The 19,416-nt window shown below is 42.1% G+C and overlaps 1 protein-coding gene across 5 annotated transcripts in view; it reads right to left on the bottom strand.

Moving 5' to 3' along the window:
- RBPJ (recombination signal binding protein for immunoglobulin kappa J region) overlaps positions 1–19,416 on the bottom strand; it is a 238,452-nt gene that overhangs the window by 138,065 nt on the left and 80,971 nt on the right. The window contains exon 2 of one of the 5 annotated variants that reach the window (XM_060416938.1): positions 18,416–18,602. The exons of the other annotated variants lie outside the window; for them this stretch is intronic. Within the exon in view, the coding sequence (XP_060272921.1) occupies positions 18,416–18,486 (71 nt within the window). The 5' untranslated portion in view covers positions 18,487–18,602. The remainder of the gene's footprint in view (positions 1–18,415; positions 18,603–19,416) is intronic. 5 annotated transcript variants of the gene reach the window in all.

Raw genomic sequence — 19,416 nt, 5'->3', positions numbered from 1 at the left:
TTTTCCTTCCTTTTCTTAGTAATCGAAAAAACTTCTCTATTTTTGAGCAGAGATCTAAGAAGAATGGAATGGTTCAAACTTGATGCTCATTTTCCCCCTACTATACCATATACTATACTTTCCTTGGCTTTTTTCACCTGAAAACCTGCCAACTAGGACTTCCCTGCTGGTCCAGTGGTTAAGACTCAGCGGTTCCACTCCAGAGGGAGCAGGTTCACCATTCCTAGTCAGGGAAGTTCCACATGCCACTCTGTGTGGCCAAAAAGAAAGGTAAAAAACACACCAACTAGTAGTTTTTAGTGCACAGCATCATTTTGCAAAAGAAAGAGTGCTCCCTAGAGAAGGAAATTACAAACTGAATAAATGTCAGTGTGAACACTTGCTGTTTGTGAGATACTGTACAGAATCAAAGAAGATTAACTAAGTCCAAATTTCAGCACTTATGGTCCTCACAATTTGGTAGAACAGTGTGTTCTAAGCACAGCCAGAACAATGAATTATGGGATACTAGAAGACAGAGAGATCACATGTGAGACAGAAAAATAATGTTTAGTCAAGAGCCCACAGCATATGCTCTATAATCACATTCCCACAGTGATGTCTAAAGTCAGTCTGTGAAATTAAAATGCTAAGATGAAAAAACATATCTTAAAACATTTTTTAGAATAAACTCTTTAAAAAAATTGAAGTATAGTTGATTTATAATGTTGTGTTAGTTTCTGCTCTATAGCAAAGTAAATCAGTTATATATATATATACATTCTTTTTTACATTCTTTTTCATTATAGTTTATCACAGGATATTGAATGTAGTTTCCTGTGCTATACAGTAGGACCTTGTTTTTCCATTCTATGTATAATAGTTTGCTTCTGCTAATGCCAAACTCCTAATCTATCCTTCCCCCAGCCTCCTGTGATTCTCCTTGCCAATGACAAGTCTGTTCTGCTGAGTCTGTTTCTCTTTGGTAGACAGGTTCAATTGTATACTATTTTAGATTCCACATTTAAGTGCTATCGTGTGGAATTTACCTTTCTCTTTCTGACTAATTTCACTTAGTAAAACCTCTAGGTCCATCCATGTTGTTGCAGATGGCCTTATTTCACTCATGTGTACCATATCTTCTATGTTCATTCATCTGTCAGTGGACATTTTGGTGGCTTCCATGTTTTGGCTATTGTGAACAGTGCAACTATGAAAATAAGAGTGCATGTATTTTTTTGAATTGTAGTTTTGTCCAGATATATGCCCAGGAATGGGATTGCTGGATCATATGGCAACTCTATTTTTAGTGTTTTGAGGAACCTCCATACTGTTTTCCATAGTGGCTACACCAGCTCACATAGAATAAATCCTAAAATGGACTGTCAGTGGGTAATTGTATTCGTGGATTCAACAAACTACTCTTGAACAGCAGGGGCTATGCTAGGCTCTGGGTATATACATAGTATTTTATATTCAGACAGCGATGGTTCTAGAATTTCTATGTACAAGAGGATTAAGGAGGCAGCAATTTGGTTGGAAGATGGTGCTTGGGATTTTTCTGGGATTTGCATTAGGTAAAATGCTATTTTTACAATGGGGTTTAGTGAGGGATTCAGAGTTGGTGGCAGTCAGGACTCTTGGAGCCACTACTGCATACAGTATTTAATATATGTACTATAGATAACAGTGCTTTTCTTTGGCACCAAATCATATTCGTCTCCTGTCTCTCACATTCTCTCCTTGCAGACTGTGGAAAGAACAAGGCTGTGATATTTATTTGCTAAAATTTCAAGGCAGAGAGATCTTGAAGCAAACTCTCTGAAATGATATTGGGGCTTTTACTACAGCTACTGATATAGATGGGGCTTCCTTGAGTCACATGGTTTCAATCCCTGGGTCGGGAAGATCTCTTGGAGAAGGAAATGGCAACCCATTCCAGTAGTCTTGCCTGGAAAATCCCATGGACAGAGGAGCCTGGTAGGCTATCGTCCATGGGGGTCACAGAGAGCTGGACACGACTGAGGGACTTTGCTTCACTTCACTTCTTCACTTCACCTCACCAGGAACTAAAGCACCACCAAAGCAGTGGTGGAGGTATACAGGTTTAGAACAGTCGTCTAGGGGAAATTCCCTGGCAGCTCAGTAGGTAGGACTCCATGTTTCTACTGCAGGGGGCATGGATTCTATCCCTGGTCAGAGAACTAAGATCTAGCAAGTCTTGTGGCAAGGCCAAAAAAACAAAACAAAACAGCAGTTATCTTGGGGTGGGGATACTATGCAGAAATGTCTCGCTAGAGTCTGGTCACTGACATACATATTTGAAGAAATATTTAAGCTTAATTTGTTCTAGGGATAAAGAACACTCTGTTCCCATCCCAAATAAAACATTAAAAAATGATTTGATATAAACCAGATATAATGCTTTGTGGTACTCTCAACTTGGTAATGCCAGTTTCTAACAAAATAGTTGTTACACAATTGCAAGACCAAAATTTATTTCCACTCAGTGTGAAGTTGGTGGCTGAAGAATCTTAATTACAATAAGGGGTTAGTAAACAGAAGACAACCTTCACAAACAGACAACATGACTGTTAAGGAAATACGTTATAGTTTGTCCTGATGAATAAGTATGGAGTCAGTTATCCTGTGTGTTGTAACCTTTTTTCTCTTCAACACTTGTTTCTCATTTTGGGATTTTGTAAGTAGCATAACGTATCACAGTAAAGTATTATTAAAAAGAACTTTCCAGTTTGAGAGTTGCTTTGGTAATAATCATTACCATACAGTAATAATCATTGCTATGCTATGGTAATAATCATTACCATATTTAATCTTGTAATTTAGCTATGTGGATTAATTTGGGTATTATGAGACAAAGAAGACTTAGGGGTTAGGTGACCTGCACAATATCATTTACCTCTAGCTTGAATCTTCTGGAAATCTTAGCAAACCACAAAAAAATCACTATGTTTAAAAGTTTGTTTATGTGCATTCAGCAGGAAAGAAGAGGAAATCAATAGCTTCCAACCCCTCTTGCTTTAGAAAATCCCATAAAATATCTTTATTTTAAAACTCAGAGTCTACACTTGAAAAACAAAGGGGTAATATTTTCCTGGTCTCAGCTAAATATTTCCTTCTATTATAATATCAAACTATTAAGAAATAGATCAAACAAATTTAATATGTTATCATTTAAATTTCATAGATGCTTATTTGAATAGGAAATGTATTATTCAAGTCTCCCTTTCTCTCTCTCTCACACACCAGTTTATATATTTATTTAGTTTTCTCAGATGATTTTGGTTTATGTTTTCATATTTAATTCAAAACTGGAAATTAAAATTCAAGTTCTATCTCATAGTACCCTGGGGATTTTAGCACGATACTGGCAATTTATCCCGAAAGAAAGAAACGCATGGGACATGGATGTGTTTTTTTTCAAGGATTTCTTTTTCTTGGTGTCCTGATCCTGCTGTTCCTAGCAGAATTCCTCTTTAGATGATTCATAGGCAAGATTTACATTAGCAAAAAGAAAAGGAGGATTAAGAATGAAGGGAATTATTTACTTCTCATAAATCCCTTGAGAATTTGATAAAACTATGACCTTCTCCCTAGATAAACACATACACATCATGTTTGCATGAAAATTGGGGGTGGGGATGTCCCTCTCTGATCTAAATAATTTGGAAAGGATGAAGTACTTTCTTTCAAAGAGCTCAGTAACTCAGAAAAGGAAGATTAGAACAAAAGGATTTTAAGAAATAACTTTCTAAGACCAAGACCAAAAAAGGTTAAATTAGCATAACTCTTCTGTTCAGACATTAAGAAATTAGAAATCTGTGTGCTGTGCTTAGTCACTCAGTTGTGCCTGACTCTTTGCGACCCCGCTGACTGTAGCCCACCAGGCTCCTCTGTTCCTGGGAATTCTCCAGGCAAGAATACTAGAGTGGGTTGCCATGCCCTCCTCCAAGGGATCTTCCCAACCCAGGAATAGAACCCAGGTCTCCCACAGTGCAGGTGGATTGTTTACCATCTGAGCCGGAAGACTGGTGTCTATTACTTACATGTGGGGCTTCCCTGACGACTCAGCTGGTAAAGAATCCGCTGGCAATGCAGGAGACCTGGGGTGAATGCCTTGGTGGGGAAGATTCCCTGGAGAAGGAAACTTCCACACTCATTCCAGTGTTCTTGCCACGGAGAATCCCATGGGCAGAGGCTTGGAGGGCTTCATGGGTTCAGAAGGAGTTGGATATGACTAAGCACACACACATTTACATGTAACTGGTTGAAGATGGGAATAGACTTACTGGATATTTCCATCTTTTGGATTTGCCTATTCTGAAGATAAATATACACCTTATATTATTTTTTCATTGGCTGCTAAAAGCAACTCACAGAACATAAATGTTTCTCAAACACTAAATATTTTATAGTTGTAACAATAAATCAGAATTTTAAAGATGATGTAGTAGAGTGGTTCCGAAAAAACATTTTTTAAGCAATGGGACTCTCAACAGTATCCTAAAATATGACAGACTAAAATGACCTTTTTAACATAAACTGTTTTTACATGTTAAAATTAAAACTCCTCCTTACAATACCATTTCCAAGAAACTGGTTTTGTTTAACACAGAAATAAGACCTAAAGGAAAGCTGTTACAGTCTCATCATCCAATGTGTTTCTACATTTAGGTTTAGTTAATAAATATTTAAAAAAAATTCTGATTTGGATATAAATGTAGTTGCAAATGGCAACAGTTTTTATAAACAGTTACCTTTTGATCTCATGATCTCCAAATAAAGACAGGAGAAAAAACTTTGTCCAACAGATAACATATGGAAAGTCTATAATTTATGAAAATTTAGTATATAACTTTAATCTGAGTGTACATTTGCTTTAAAATTTCTTTAATTGTAATGAAATATATATAACATAAAATTTGCCATTTTAATTTTTAAGTGTACAATTCAGGGGCTTAAGTTGTACAACCATTACCATTATCTAGAACTTTTTCATTATTTAAAGCCATGTGCTTTAAGATTTTCTAGTTCACTTTCTAAATTAATTTATTCTACTGCCCTCCTTTAGGAAGATTCGCATTAGAAAGATACACCAGTCAGTTCATTTAATTCGCATCGTTAATGGGAAAGCGCTGTTTGTAGAGCGCTGAAAATACTGAGCACAGGAACTCCTCATATGCATTTTACGTTCCCTCTCCCTCCCCATCCCATCCTTGTGTGACAGCTAGTGCAGAGCAGGACTCCCCAGGGAGACTCTGCTCCAACGTTGGGGCCACTCTGACCACAGTCGCCTAACTAGAGTGAAGGTGAAGCAGTGAACTGGGCCTCTGGAAAATGCCTTGTCTGGCATGAATCAAACCATTTGCTTTTAATAATTAATTTTTAAACAGTGAAAAATGAAATGTGAATCAAATGTTTGCAGTTTGCAGTTTGAAACTGCAAAAGCACTTTCACAGAACAGTTTAAAAAGTATGGTCCACCCAGTTACTGAGACACAGAGGGTGAGCTGGTCTGGCCAGCTGCCACTGTTGATGGTTAAGCCAGGGCAGGAATGGCACTCTCCTGGCACCCAGTGGTGCTGATTTTTCTCTTCTACCTTCCATCCCTAGGAGCAAAGCAGCTCTTTATGATTCTAGTCCTTAAAAGACGTTTTCAGCTCCACTCCCCAGAACCTTTTCACCTCTCTACCTAAAAATGAGAAGTTCAAGTGTGGCATGCAAACACCTGCAATCTTCTTAGGAGGTTTTTACTGAAATTCATCACCACTTGTCTAGCCTGGTCTTAGAATCATCCTGAATTAAAAGCAAGTCTAAGCAACTCCAGTAATTGAGATAAACATTTCAAATATTTTTTGCAGAATAGCCTGTTGTGCAGGACGTGTCTTCTTTAAGTGGCCCCTCTGTTTACTGCTAGGCTCAGACCAACATCCCCCTCTGTCCCACCCATCTTTCTGTTCAGTCAGGTTTAATTTAGTGATATTTATTAAGAACTACCAGGTAGGACAGATGTTCATCACAAATAGTTAATATTTATTGTGTGCCAGGAAATTTTGTATCTATTTGTAAATTCCTCTTGGTATTCTAGATTGCCTACATATATATTTGTTCTACAGATTTTCTTTGAACTGGTTTTAACATATTTTCTGGTTTTCCCTTATAATTTAACAAGTTAAAGTCTTTAGCACCTATTCATTTTGTATTTGTCAGGGTTTTATCATTTGGAAAATTATATTTTAGCACCTTATTTTTAGATGAAAATTGAAGGTGAATGTGAAGCACACATAATAAATTAACTAGAAAACCAAGGTAAGCAAAGAGAGGATAAAGGGGAAAAATCATTGAAGAGGTCCTAATCAGAATGTGAAAACCTTGGCATTCTCCATCACAATACTATATGCACTGCTTAAAACATAGTAGGTACTCAAGAAATATTCAGCAAAGAAGCTAGCTTGGAAAACAAGATATGTATATGTATACGTATATATATATATATGAAATAAGCACACATATAGGAAATAGGCAGCAAGTAGGAAAAAGAACCGGAGAAGGCAATGGCACCCCACTCCAGTACTCCTGCCTGGAAAATCCCATGGACGGAGGAGCCTGGTAGGCTGCAGTCCATGGGGTCACTGAGGGTCGGACACGACTGAGCGACTTCACTTTTTCATTTCACTTTCATGCATTGGAGAAGGAAATGGCAACCCACTCCAGTGTTCTTGCCTGGAGAATCCCAGGGATGGGGGAGCCTGGTGGGCTGCCGTCCATGGGGTCACACAGAGTCGGACACGACTGAAGTGACTTAGCAGCAGTAGCAGCAGGAAAAAGAACATGAAGATATCACGTACAAATAACTTGTAAAGATGACATGGATGCTAAGTCCAATTTTTAATAGCATGATAGAAGCCTATGGGGAAAAGTAATACATTTAAAAACCCTAATCCTGCCAGCAGAATCCTTCCTCTGGGCTTTTGGGACTAGAGAGGGTCAGGAGAACATTTCTCTCAGGGAAAAATGTGAGCCCACACATACAAGCCAAGTCTCTCCCTTCGGCTGACGTTTGCCATCTTTTCCTCTATCACTGCCATTCTGGATAGTTTTAAATCCTGCAGGAGATGAACCACCACCCTCTGCTTCTGTAGGGCTGTTGTGCCCATCACATCATGTCCCTCACAGATCAGCTTTTCTGTAGCGCTGCCCCTGTTGTCTTGGGCACCTACAGCTTGGCCAGGCTGGCACTCACACAGCTCTCAGGGGTAACCCACAAGGACCATGCATTGGAGAACCCAGGCCCTCAGGTTTGTAGACTAGTTCCAAACCCAAGAGAGGAGAGAGGCTCCTGTCCGGTGGTGCAGGGGGTGGAGTGGAGATTCCTAAATCATTAACTAAAGAATTCTGTCAACGTTGGATTTGTTCATGAGTGCTAATGTTACAGAGGGGGGTCAGAGCCCAATTTTCACAAGTTTGTCTTTTTTCACTTAGAGAGACTCATGTGGCCCAATGATTCTGTTTCAGCCAAGATACAGAATACCATCTAGCCAAAAGAAACAGAACAATTTCGAAAGCGATTCTACAGGTTGAAGAAGGAAGATATTTGAATCTGCCCTTGCTGCAAGGGGCACAGAAAAATGCCTGTGCTAAATAGCCTTCTCCAAAGATAAAGGGACACTAAAATTAACACTTGAAGCTTGCCTGTTTAAAGCTTTTCCTAACACAGTGTGTGCTCAATTAAAGATCACACAATCAAAACCATTGTTCTAGGTCTGATGTCTCGGTGAAGCAAGGACTTGTTGGTACTTTTCTCTCCCATTTAAATGATTCAAAGGGTTTCATATATTGCATTTAACCAGCAAACCCAGGAAAATGGAAAAGTAATTGACAGAGACAGCATTCCAGTGGGTTAACAGCAAAGCAGGTACAAGCCTAGAGCCCTAGGCCACTTTAGATTTTTCATAGATTGCATGTTAATAGACTTCTGCACGTAGCAGCCACCCTCACATCCAGCGTGCCTCGACCATGCAAGATCCCTCCGCCCCTAGAGCTCATCTGTCTTGTGTTTTAGTTGCTAAATCGAGTCGGACTCTTCATGACCCCATGGAGTGTAGCCTGCCAGGCTTCTCTGTCCATGGGATTTCCCAGGCAAGAATAGTGGAGTGGGTTGCCATTTTCTTCTCCAGGGGATCTTCCAACCCAGGAACTGAACCCACCTCTCCTGCTTGGCGGACAAATTTTTTATTCCACTGAGCCACCTGGGAAGCCCTAGAGCTCATCTGACATGCTCTAATTTCCAAAGCTTGGCTTTAATCACTTAAGAAAAGAAGGCACTTTAAATTCATCGCAGCTTCAAAATTAGCATGTCACTTTTAACCTCTCTCTTGGGCCATGAAAATGATATGGTTTGGGGAAGAGGTGGCAATTGTGACTTGTCAAGACACCTCCTGCCCCGGTGGTTTCTCTTTGGGCCACCAACTTGACATGTTACCTAACCACACAACGAGTCATGAAGTTTTTCTGGCTTTTAATTTCTTCTTCCTACCCCAGTGGGCTGTTGGGAGGTATAAGCAGAATTATAAAATGCCAGGTCCCACCTTTTTATTTTCTTTATTGGGAAACAGGTACATACAGAGATTCAGAGCCTTGCCTAAAGCTAGCGAGGTGGAATTTGAACTCAGTCACAGTGCACTTTACTGAATTAGGATTACCAGTCTTGTCTAATTACCAGCCTTTGTCTAGAACAGGTGTCAGGGAACCAACAGCAGCACAAGGGAAAGAGCACCCTATAAAGTCAGCATGGAAACTTTCTGTGCCTACACTTACTTAATCATTTATGTCTTATCAACAGTGACAGCTAATCACTAGTAGTCCCTATAAGCGTTTAGGGACAAAGTAGGCAACTCTCCATCACTTAAAGGCTATCTTCCTCCATGCCTTCTCATCCTTGCCCTCCTGCCTGGGTGTTTTAGATTCTCCCTGATCCAAAATTATACCTTCCCATATCTTCTTTCTGGTTCCAGAAATTCCTCAAATCCATTCACTCTTCAGTACATACTTACTGAGCACCTCCTATGATATACCAGGCACTGTTCTAGGTGCCAGGGGTGGAGTGGTGAACAAAGTAGCCCAAATTACTGCACCCTGGGGTTTCTGTCCCAGAGGCTAAGGGTGGGAATGTGTGGGGAGAGTGAAGCAGGTGGCAGAAGATAGGAGAAAACTAAAGTGGAATGCCTGGACAAAGCATGTTAGGTGGTGACAAGCACGACTGAGGAATGCAAAGCAGAGGAAAGGGTAGCATGGTCCCTGCCAGGGTGGAGACTACATCGGTAGTTGGGAAAAGCCACCACTGAACCAAGACTCGCAGCCACAGGGGACTGGATCAAAATTAAACTCTTTTGCCCCAAACCAGAGATGACACAGATACCACCAGGAGAAGCAAACACGGGCCTGAACACATTCCCAGAAAGGTGTCTTGATGGTTCTACAGTTTTTAAGAAGAGGGAAGAGAGGACTTCCCTGGGGGTCCAGTGGTTAAGAATCTTCCTTCTGATGCAGGGGATGTGGGTTCTATCCCTGGCTGGGGAACTGAGATCCCACATGCCTCATGGCCAAAAATAAGTAATAAATAAATAAGGAAAAAGAAGAAGGAAGAACATTCGGAGTCCTGAGCTCTGAGAGAGTGGCTGCAAGGGGCCCTAGGGAAAGCTGTGGTCACCTCAGATGACGACAACAGCCATTTCCCCACTGCTCCCTGAAAGCTGGCGAGACAGCAGTGTGACAGCTTCCTGGCCCAGGTCTTCTAGGCTTTTCCAGAGGGGGGTGTGCACCTTTTTTAAAATTGGAGTATAATTGCTTGACAATGTTGTGTTAGTTTCTGCTGTACAATTGCATGAATCAATTATATGTACACATATCCCCCCTCCCTCCCCCTGGGTGCCCATCTTTGCTAAATCGTGTCTGACTCTTTGCGACCTCGTGGACTGTAGCCCACCAGGCTCCTCTGTCCATGGGATTCTTCAGGAAAGAATACTGGAGTGGGTTGCCATTCCCCTCTCCAGGGGATCTTCCTGACTCAGGGATCGAACCTGGGTCTTCTGCATTGTAGGCAGATTCTTTACCGTCTGAGCCACCATCTTTGAGTAAAAACAGTCCAGGGAGTGGCTCTTCCCTGGTCTTACCATATATTCCCTCCTCTTGGATCCCAGAATGGCCTTGGAGGTCAGCAGTCCTTGCTGCTTCCAGGGTTTCGGGGTGAGCACTGGAAGGGCCTTCACCCTTGCCACCTTCCTGCCAAGGCCAGGGCCGGGCAGCATCCCACCTTCCCGGAGGTCGCCAGCCAGCCAGTTTTGGAAAACGAGGAGTTTGGAAAAAAGTCACTTGAATTTTATAAAGTGGTAACTACTGTGAGGCTTTAGGTAATTAAACCTAAATGCCATTTTCCTGCTAAAGCTCTTGGGTGAGGTAACAGTTCTCTTTAATGTCAACTCAGGAAGTTTTACCCAAGAAAAAGGAGGTGGGGTGGTGGTGGTGTTTGCCAAATCAGGAAATGTGAATTAACTGACAAGGAGCTGAGAAAAAGAGACAGAAGCGACAGAGAAGAAGGGAAGTGGGGACAGTGATAGGCAGTTGGACCAATGAGTAAACTTGGGAAACACTGGGCCGGTTGTCATTGGAAATAAATTCTGCTGGGAGAAACTTCCTTTTTATTGCGGGTTGCTCTGAAAAGCTTGGAGGGAAAGAAAAGCCCAAACTTAATGCTGTCTTCATGGAAGGAAAACCTAGGTATTAACAGGGATTCCAGCCTCGGTAATGTCAACATTCACCTTGGGCCTGGAAACTCTGGCTTCAAGAGCTTGCTCCAAGTTCCCTGTTTCACACCACAAGACTCACCACTGCTTTCAGTGCAATGTATGATTTTAAACAATGAATACATTATGTAGATCAAATCAGACTTTCCTCCCCTCCACGAACCCTCCCCTGGTGTTAGACCTACCTCATGGTTTCAAACCTGGTTGGCACGCCCTGAGGACAGAGAGAAGAAAGCCCTGTTTTTAAGCAGGTGTTCAGGAACCAAGATGAATGAATCACTTTGGAAAAATGAAGGCAAAATGCAAGTTCATCTGTTACCAAATCTGTAGTGAGTTTTAGAAAAGAGAATTAACCTTTTCATTTTTCTCTTGCAGATATCTCTTGGTTTTCTCTAGACTCAGAAGTCAAAGGTCTGCAGTACAAGGAATTTTTGTCCAAAGGGTTTTTGCCCTAACTAGCCGTGTTTGCTCCCTGCCTAAATTTCAGACTCTCAATTAGGGCTGTCCTAGGCAGGAGGCCTTTCAAGGGACTAGGCAAGTGACCCCAGGCACTGGTCCTGCAGAGCTGTGTGCTCATGGCACACCTGCACGTCTGTCTGTGTTGGGGGGGAATGACGCTGGGCAGAGTGAAAGAAAGGACATCATGGTTTACATGCTAGGGTCTCCTGGTGTCTCCACATTGACAAACCTTGCTTTCCTATAGAAGGCTAGGTCCTCAACAAAAAGACTCCACGCAAATTGGACCTGGGTCCGATGGAGTGGGCTGAAGCACTTTCAAGAAAGACCATATCAATGCTTTTCAAGCTCTAGTACCCTGGGTGCTTGTTAAAAAATCTCTGAGGTCCCACCCCCAAGAGTTCTGTGTTCATAGTCCAGGGTGGAGCCAGGAATAGGTCTTTTAAAACACCAGACCAGCAATTTCACTGGTTGAGGTACACCCGTTGACTTTATGAGCCAGATTCAGTTTCCTCGCAGTCTCTCCGTTAACTCTTTAGTGCGTTGCTTCCCTTTCTGAGTTTGGATCCTTCTTAAAAACAGACATTTGCAGTCTCAAGGTCATCTGGGATGCCAGTGTAAACTCTGCCCTTCTTTCCCTCAGGCATTTCCCCCGCACTTCACTCTCCAGCCTCAAATTCTCCTCACCCCTCCCCTGTTTCTCCTTTTCCTTAGTTTAGTTCCAGCAGGCAATTCATGAGCTTCCTCTAAAGCTGGGGTTATCAGAATGAATTAAGAAGCTGAGGTCTGGTTTAGGAGACAGACTTATTGAACAGAGCATTTCCACAGGGCAAGCCACATGTTAAAATGACCGCAAGTCCTGGACTCAGAGAGAAGGGAATTTGAGCAAATACTTTGAATGACCCCAAGTGCTATGGCTTACCAGTAGCCGAAGTGGTGGTACAGGTCCAAGCTTTCCAGTTCCTCCCCACAACAAATTAAAGCACATGAATTTGCTAGTTGCTAGTTTTTACCAGGCAAATAGCCCAAGAAGTAAAATATCAGAGAAAAAGAGCAAAACTGACTCAAGGTTATAATGAGGAAATGATATGGTGTCCAGGAGTTTCCCAGGTGGCTCGGTGGTAAGGAATTCACTTGCCAGTGTAGGAGACTCTGAAGACACGGGTTCAATCCCTGGGTCAGGAAGCCTGTGTGCTTGTGCTAGTTGCTCAGTCATGTCCAACTCTTTGCAGCCCCGTGGACTAGGCTCCTCTGTCTGTAGGGATTCTCCAGGCAAGAATACTGGAATGGGTTGCCCTGGCCTTCTCCAGGGGATCTTCCCAACCCAGGGATCGAACCCAGGTCTCCTGCATTGCAGGCGGATTCTTAAGATTCACTCTAGTATTCTTGCCTGGGAAATATAGCCTGTAGCCTGTAGCCTGGAGGGCTACACTTCATAGCATCACAGAGAGTCAGACATGATTTAGCAACTGAAACACAAACAACAGAAACAACGGAAATACCTACATGGCTTCGAGACTGAATATGCATGTGCGGTATCCAGAATGCCCAGAAACTGAACACGCTGTTTGTTGTTGTTCAGTCACTCAGTTGCATCCAACTCTTTGCGACCCCATGGACTGCAGCAGCCCAGGCTTCCCTGTCCTTCCCCACCTCCTGGAGCTTGCTCAAACTCAAGTCCATTGAGTTGGTGATGCCATCCAACCATCTCATCGTCTCTCGTTCCCTTCTCCTCCTGCCTTCAAACTTTTCCAGTCTTTTCTAAGGAGTCAGCTCTTTGCATCGGATGGCCAAAGTATTGGAGCTTCAGCATCAATGAGTAGTCAAGATTGACTTCCTTTAGGATGGACTGGTTGAGTCTCCTTGCAGTCCAAGGAACTCTCAACAGCCGCCTCCCAACACCACAGTTCAAAAGCATCTTGAACAAACAGTTATCGAGTTAATATAGGAAGTCTGTTCTTAACAGGTTTTCTAATAGATTCTCGCTCCCTTCATTTGCATAGGCGGGGATTGCTTGGGGGAGGTGGTGGAGGAATTGGGAGATATTTACCCCTCCCCTTCCCCCAACCGCCTTCACCGCAGTCCCCTCTCCTAAGGGCAGTGCTTGACCTTGGATGTGACACTTTCTGTTTTTGATTCCAGCTCAAAACCCTTAAAACTTAAAAACTCTTAACAACTGAAAACACTCAAAAGTTAACTGGTAAAGTAGGCATAACAAAATGCCTTTGGGTCCAGCTGCTTGACAGTGATGCGGAGAAGACTTCTGCACTATTTCTGGTAAGATTACCCGTGTTCCCCAAAGGAGCAAATAGTGTGTGCACCTCTAGTGAGAAGGGAGACACTGAAGAGGCACTTTTTTTTTTTCCTCCACTGTGCTCCTTGCTGGCTAATTAGAAAACAGATTCATTAAGGCTCTGGCCCAAAGCATGAAAGAGACCAGAGAGAATTACATCATTTCCTCTGTATCTTCCCTAAGGGCATCCTGGTTTTGGAGAGAATGACTCAGGCCACAAAAATGAAGCAAAAACAGCCCAACTTCCAATACTGATTATTTTGGATCAGAACCTCACACAGAAGAAAATACTCTTTTGGAAAAACAAAGGAGTGAGGCAAGCAAAGACCGTGGTTTTGTGACTGGGCTGAAAATATAACAGAGGGAAGTTGATGCGAAGTCAGAGCATGTGCTCTGCTTTTCCTTCTCCCTTTGTACAAAAATCAAAACAGCTCACAGACTTACTCAACTAAGTTTTAGGAAATTTAGATCAGTAAAATTCTTGGAATAGAGGCATTAATTTAGAAGTTTACGCTTTTTTTCCCCCCCTCAATTTTTTTTGTAGGAATGTCGGATGTAATTGGGCAGATAAATAGGAAGATCTGTTTTTTCACATTCTGCAAGTAGTTGTTGCTCTTATATTGAAATTGTAAAATTTCCTGCCCCGTGACTGGTTTATTAACTTCATTCCTTTGCCTCCAGCAGTAACCTGTCCTTAGAAATCTACGTTCTTGCTTAGGTGATGATGTTGTTCAGTCACTCAGTTGTGTCCGACTCTTGCTGACCCCATGGACTGTAGCCCACCAGGCTCCTCTGTCCATGGAATTCTCCAGGCAAGAATACTGGAGTGGGCAGCCATTCCCTTTTCCAGGGGCTCTTCCCAACCGAGTGATTGAACCCAGGTCTCCTGTATTGCAGGCAGAGTCTTTACTGACCTGTCTGTCTCCCCTCTTTGCCCCCTCATAGCAAAGCCTTTTGTAGTGATCATCTGAAACTGTACATATGATCCTACCATTTCCTCCATGTTAAAACTTCAACAATCTTCCGTTGCCACAAGGGATGTCCTCTGAGCTACCCGGGAAGCCCTAGGAGACGATAGGCTACTGATATTACATATGAATAGGAGTTGCTCCCTTTTTTAAAAAACGTTAGTCCAATACACTCCAAGGAACCCAAGAATGATCCTTGAGCAGCGCCCATAGCAAATTCCTAAATTGGGAGTTTGTTATTTTGGCTGTTTCGTTTACACTGGGAGCCTGGACCCGAGACAAGCCTTGTCAAATCTCCAAGCCCCACCCTTCTAGGCTCCAAGACTGAGCACACACAAGCAAACATGGCTTGGGGGAAATCAAGTTCTCTTATATCTTACAGATTTAGAGATCCATTGAGCTCCATGAGCCCCAGGGAAAGCAGGGAAAGTAAATGTTAGGTTTCTGTGTAACCCCATGTCCTACTCTATCTTGAAATCAAGAGAAAGGTCAACTTGCTAGCCATTTGCATCATCAGAAAGTGCAAATTTAAAGCCATTTGGGTTTTAAAAGTTAATGTTACGAAAGAGAAGTAAAGCACCTCTTTGGAACTTGTGCAGTAAGACAGTAATTAAGAGGTTCAGATTATGGAAAGAAATTTGAAAAACATTTTTGATCATTAACACTTCTGCCTTTAGCACAATTTTCCCTGGGGATTGTGGAGTTTCCACCACTGAAGCTTTCTTAACTGAGATCAGCAGTGATAGCTGATTTTGTTTAAAGTTGAATGCAATGGCTTACAACTCTTCTCTGAAAAGTCACCCATCCATCCTCTATTTCCAGGACGTAGACTTTGTGCTCAGCAATGTATTAAGTGCTGGGAGCACCCAGGGAGTAAGATGTGGTAGGGCAATCTGCTGGGGGAGAAAGTGAAGTCGCTCAGTCGTGTCTGACTCTTTGCAACCCCATGGACTGAAGCCTACCAGGCTCCTCCATCCACTGAATTTTCCAGGCAAGAGTACTGGAGTGGGGTGTCACTTGATAACTTCAAAGCATAAAATACCCCCTACAGTAGGCAGAGGGCTATGGGAGCACAGAGTAAGGGCACCAACACCATCCTGAGGGCTAAAGGAGATCCTCAATAAAATGGTTAACTTAGATGAGACTTAAGCGCAGTGAGCAGTTAGCCAAGGAGGGGCGCAGTGTGTTGGGGAGAAGTGTCAGTGTTTGTGACTGGCCTGGAAAGGCAGACAGTGAGTATATTTGAGAGAGTGAGTGAAGGTGAGAGAAGGAAGGAAGGGAATTACATGGCAGAATAAGGAGATATGGGGCCAATGGAAGACTGTTGATGTTTTAAAGTGGAGGAAGTGGTAGGAACACGTGTATAGTTTTGGAAGATCACTACGAAAGGCTTTGCTATGGAGGGGGCCAAGAGGGGAGATAGAGAGGTCAGTTAATAGGCTGCTGTAGTGCTCTGGGCTAATATGCTAGAGATCTAGATTAATAAGAATTTACTGATTAATTCAACAGATGTATTTAGCAGTTTGTTGAGACCCAGTTGTGAACAAAAATGTTTATCTGCTGTGACAGAGCTTAAAAATCTGATGGAGGAAGTAGACATGAATGATGTAATTGTCCATATAAATGTTAAATGGCAACTGTGGTAGGTGGTACTGTGACAGACACTGCTTCTCCCCCTCCCCACAAACCTGTTGTTTGCTTCTTTGTCCAGGTAGACAGCTGAACTGAATTTGCTGTGGGGTAGGGTCATGTGTCTGAAGTCTGGCCAAGGGCATATAAGTAGAAGGGATGGCTGTGGAGAGCAGTATACAGAGAGGACCCAGTCCCCCTAAATGTGTGGAGGAAAGTTGCCCTGACAACCTGTGCACTAGCTTAGAAGTGTGAGTTCAATCCCTGTGTTGGGAAGATCTCCTGGAGAAGGAAATGGCAACCCATTTCAGTATTCTTGCTTGGAAAATCCCATGGACAGAGGAGCCTTGCAGGCTACAGTTCATAGGATCACTTAGTCGGACACAACTGAGCATGTGATGGATGAATGGATGTGTTACATGAGTAGGAAATAGTTCCTGATGACCGACTAATGACATATTTGAGTCTATTTGTTGTATCAGCTTTGTCTACCGTAAACCAAGATATATTATAAAAGAGAGGTACAGAGTAAAATTGGAGGACTGGGCATGGAGACTCAAAAGCAGCAGTCAGAGTGGAAAGACGAAAACTCATTGAGAAAGGTATCCTAAAAGCCAACAAAAGATATTTAGTTTCTAAGTTAAATCAAATTAGAACTGATTTTTGTCTGATACTTTGCATAATGGGCAAGATTCTGGTGTCAAACCTAGAATGGTCATAAGACTTTGCTAGATTAGACAGTCATTTGAAAGCTCTGGTTTAAACTGGCTGAAAAGTTCTTATCTGTTGACAGAGAATTTAAACATATGCTTTAGAAGTTTTGCCTACAGTTATACAAACTGCACAGAATTTCTGACTCAAGGCATCACAGGAGCTGAAGTTCCTTTCATTGCGGTTTTCTTTTTTCCCTTTGATTTTGCAAAATTCTCAAAAACGGATTTTGTGTGGAATAATTTTAATAACTAAAAAAAGGACCAACCACTTCCCTCTCTTCTTCCTCTTTGTCCTCTATTTACTTTTCTCAGTTCTCTTACCTTTGACTAAAGATGGTGCCTTCCTCATTTTTTTCCTACTTCCCAAAGTCCAAATTAACTCTTCCAGTCAACAGAAAACATTTTCCTAAGGAGATTATAAAAACGCTTTTCTGCCTTTTTCTTCTGGCTTTCTCTCCCACCTTACTCTCTTAAAAATAAACAAACAAACAAAAACTCCTCTTTGCTGCTTGTCCATTCATCTCAGCCCTCTTCCTTCCTTTTCTATCTCTTCCCATTCTTTCCTCTTCTTCCTCATTTTACTCTTTGCCAGTCTCTTATGCTTCTATTCATACTTTTAAATGTTTCTTTCTTTGCTTCTGCATCTTGGTTTAAGGCTACCACAAGTCAGTGCAATATCTTCCTCAGTTCCCAAGTGGTATGTTTTTTTTCCCTCATCTACAAGTGGGCAAAATCATGCCTTTTCCCATACATTCCCCGCCTCTATTTTTTGCATACCTTTTATATGTAAGATATTGTTTTAGATGGCTCATTTTCTCTGCCCTCAAGAAGCTCACATGATAAGCAGGTAAAATTTTAATTATGCAAGAAGTGTCATGCACGAGCAACATAGGCAAGGAGTCCTAGTGTGATTGGAGAAAAGAGCAATCGAGTGGATTCGGGAAACCAAGGGGAGGATGGTGATGTGAGGGATTTCATTTTGTGGTTTGGCAAAGTCAGCACCCCAGGAAAGTACAAAGGCGTAAGATAAGAGTGGCATTTCAGTGAGGAGCACTTCAAAAATACAAAATGGTCTGAAATTGCAAGGTACTGCTATTTTCATCCTCTTATAGGTCAACACCATCAATGAAACAACGTCAGAAACCTCCATTGTTTGGCAGTTTAAAAATGTCAGAATTATCAGAGCCTCTCGGTTTGTATCCTGAGTCAGCTAAAAGTTTCGCTATGGATTTAACAGATACGAGAGTGGAAGATCAAGAGCATTCAAAGAATTTATGGTATCCAATTCTGAGTATGCCATAGCTAAAAATAGAGCTGTAGCTGAAATCTAAAATGAGAGAATATTCAGCAATGACCCTTTATTTTTTTGGTTTCTACCCTGAAAAGTCTCATAATTTTTTTTTTCAGCAAGAGCTTTTGTCTTGATTAGTGCCATCAGTACATGGCAGAGGATCTGTATTTGTACCAGACGAGCCATACAGATTACTCATCATGCTCAAAGTTTCCTTCTAAACATATAGGTCCATGCTTGCTTTGTTCTGTATGATCCTGTTACCTTGGAAGCAGCCAGTGGGCGTACAGATGTTTCTCTGGGAGGGTATGGTGAGTGGGAAGGCAGCCCTCCATAGACTTTGAGATGGCTTGATGTGAGCGCTGTAATGGAAATACCGTCTACTTGATGCACCAATAGACCTGCTCATGTTCCAGCTCAGATTCTCTCTTTGTCATGGGGTTTAAGAGCCCTACAGGGAAAAAAAGAAAAGGAGGTGGTAAATAGAGACATAAGAGAGACCTAGAGCAGAGAGAGGTGAATACAGAAAAGTCAATTGATAGTAGTAGGTTGAGAGGTGGGAGGCCAGCAGAGAAGCCAAGTCATGAAAATGGTGGGCAGCTTTTGCTGCTGTTGAATGACTAGAGCTACTATTGCAACCTGAAAAACACTGAACAATACCCTCTGAGGCCCCGACTGCAGCCACTGAGACTGTTCCTGGGATTTGTCACCTCTCCATGTATTCTTACCACAGACTTCCCCACTAACTGGTGTAGCACTAACATGTCTCTGCTCCTTCTTGCAGAAAGAATGTAACTCACTTAGTAATTCACAGATTATGTTTTTATACTAGTTCACCATATGCAGAAAACTTACTTTCATGGGCTATAGCCATACCTGTTCAAGTTGAAGTGTTGCTAATTACATAATAAAATCCATTGTCTAATTTATTCAGGTTGTAGATGGTCTTCTGTCCTTTCTGGTTCCTCTGTCTTTAAACATCTCTCTATGTGTGTGTCAAGTCGCTCGATCATGTCCAACTCTGTGACCCTGTGGGCTGTAGCCTACCAGGCTCCTCCGTTCATGGGATTTTCCAGGCAAGAGTACTGGAGTGGGTTGCCATTTCCATATCTCTAGTGCCAGCTAATACAGAGAAGCTAGGTGAATGCAGGGAGAAGAAACTCAAGTTAAACTACTTGTTATTCTAATATTTGGTGATGGGAAAGTGGAAACTAGTGAGTAGGTGGTATAGCAGAGAAAGGTACCATATGTATTGGTTTAAGGGT

The sequence above is a fragment of the Ovis aries genome, chromosome 6 (genome assembly GCF_016772045.2).
Source record: "Ovis aries strain OAR_USU_Benz2616 breed Rambouillet chromosome 6, ARS-UI_Ramb_v3.0, whole genome shotgun sequence".
NCBI lineage: Eukaryota > Metazoa > Chordata > Mammalia > Artiodactyla > Bovidae > Ovis > Ovis aries.
This window is presented reverse-complemented; position numbering and strand designations above follow the sequence as displayed.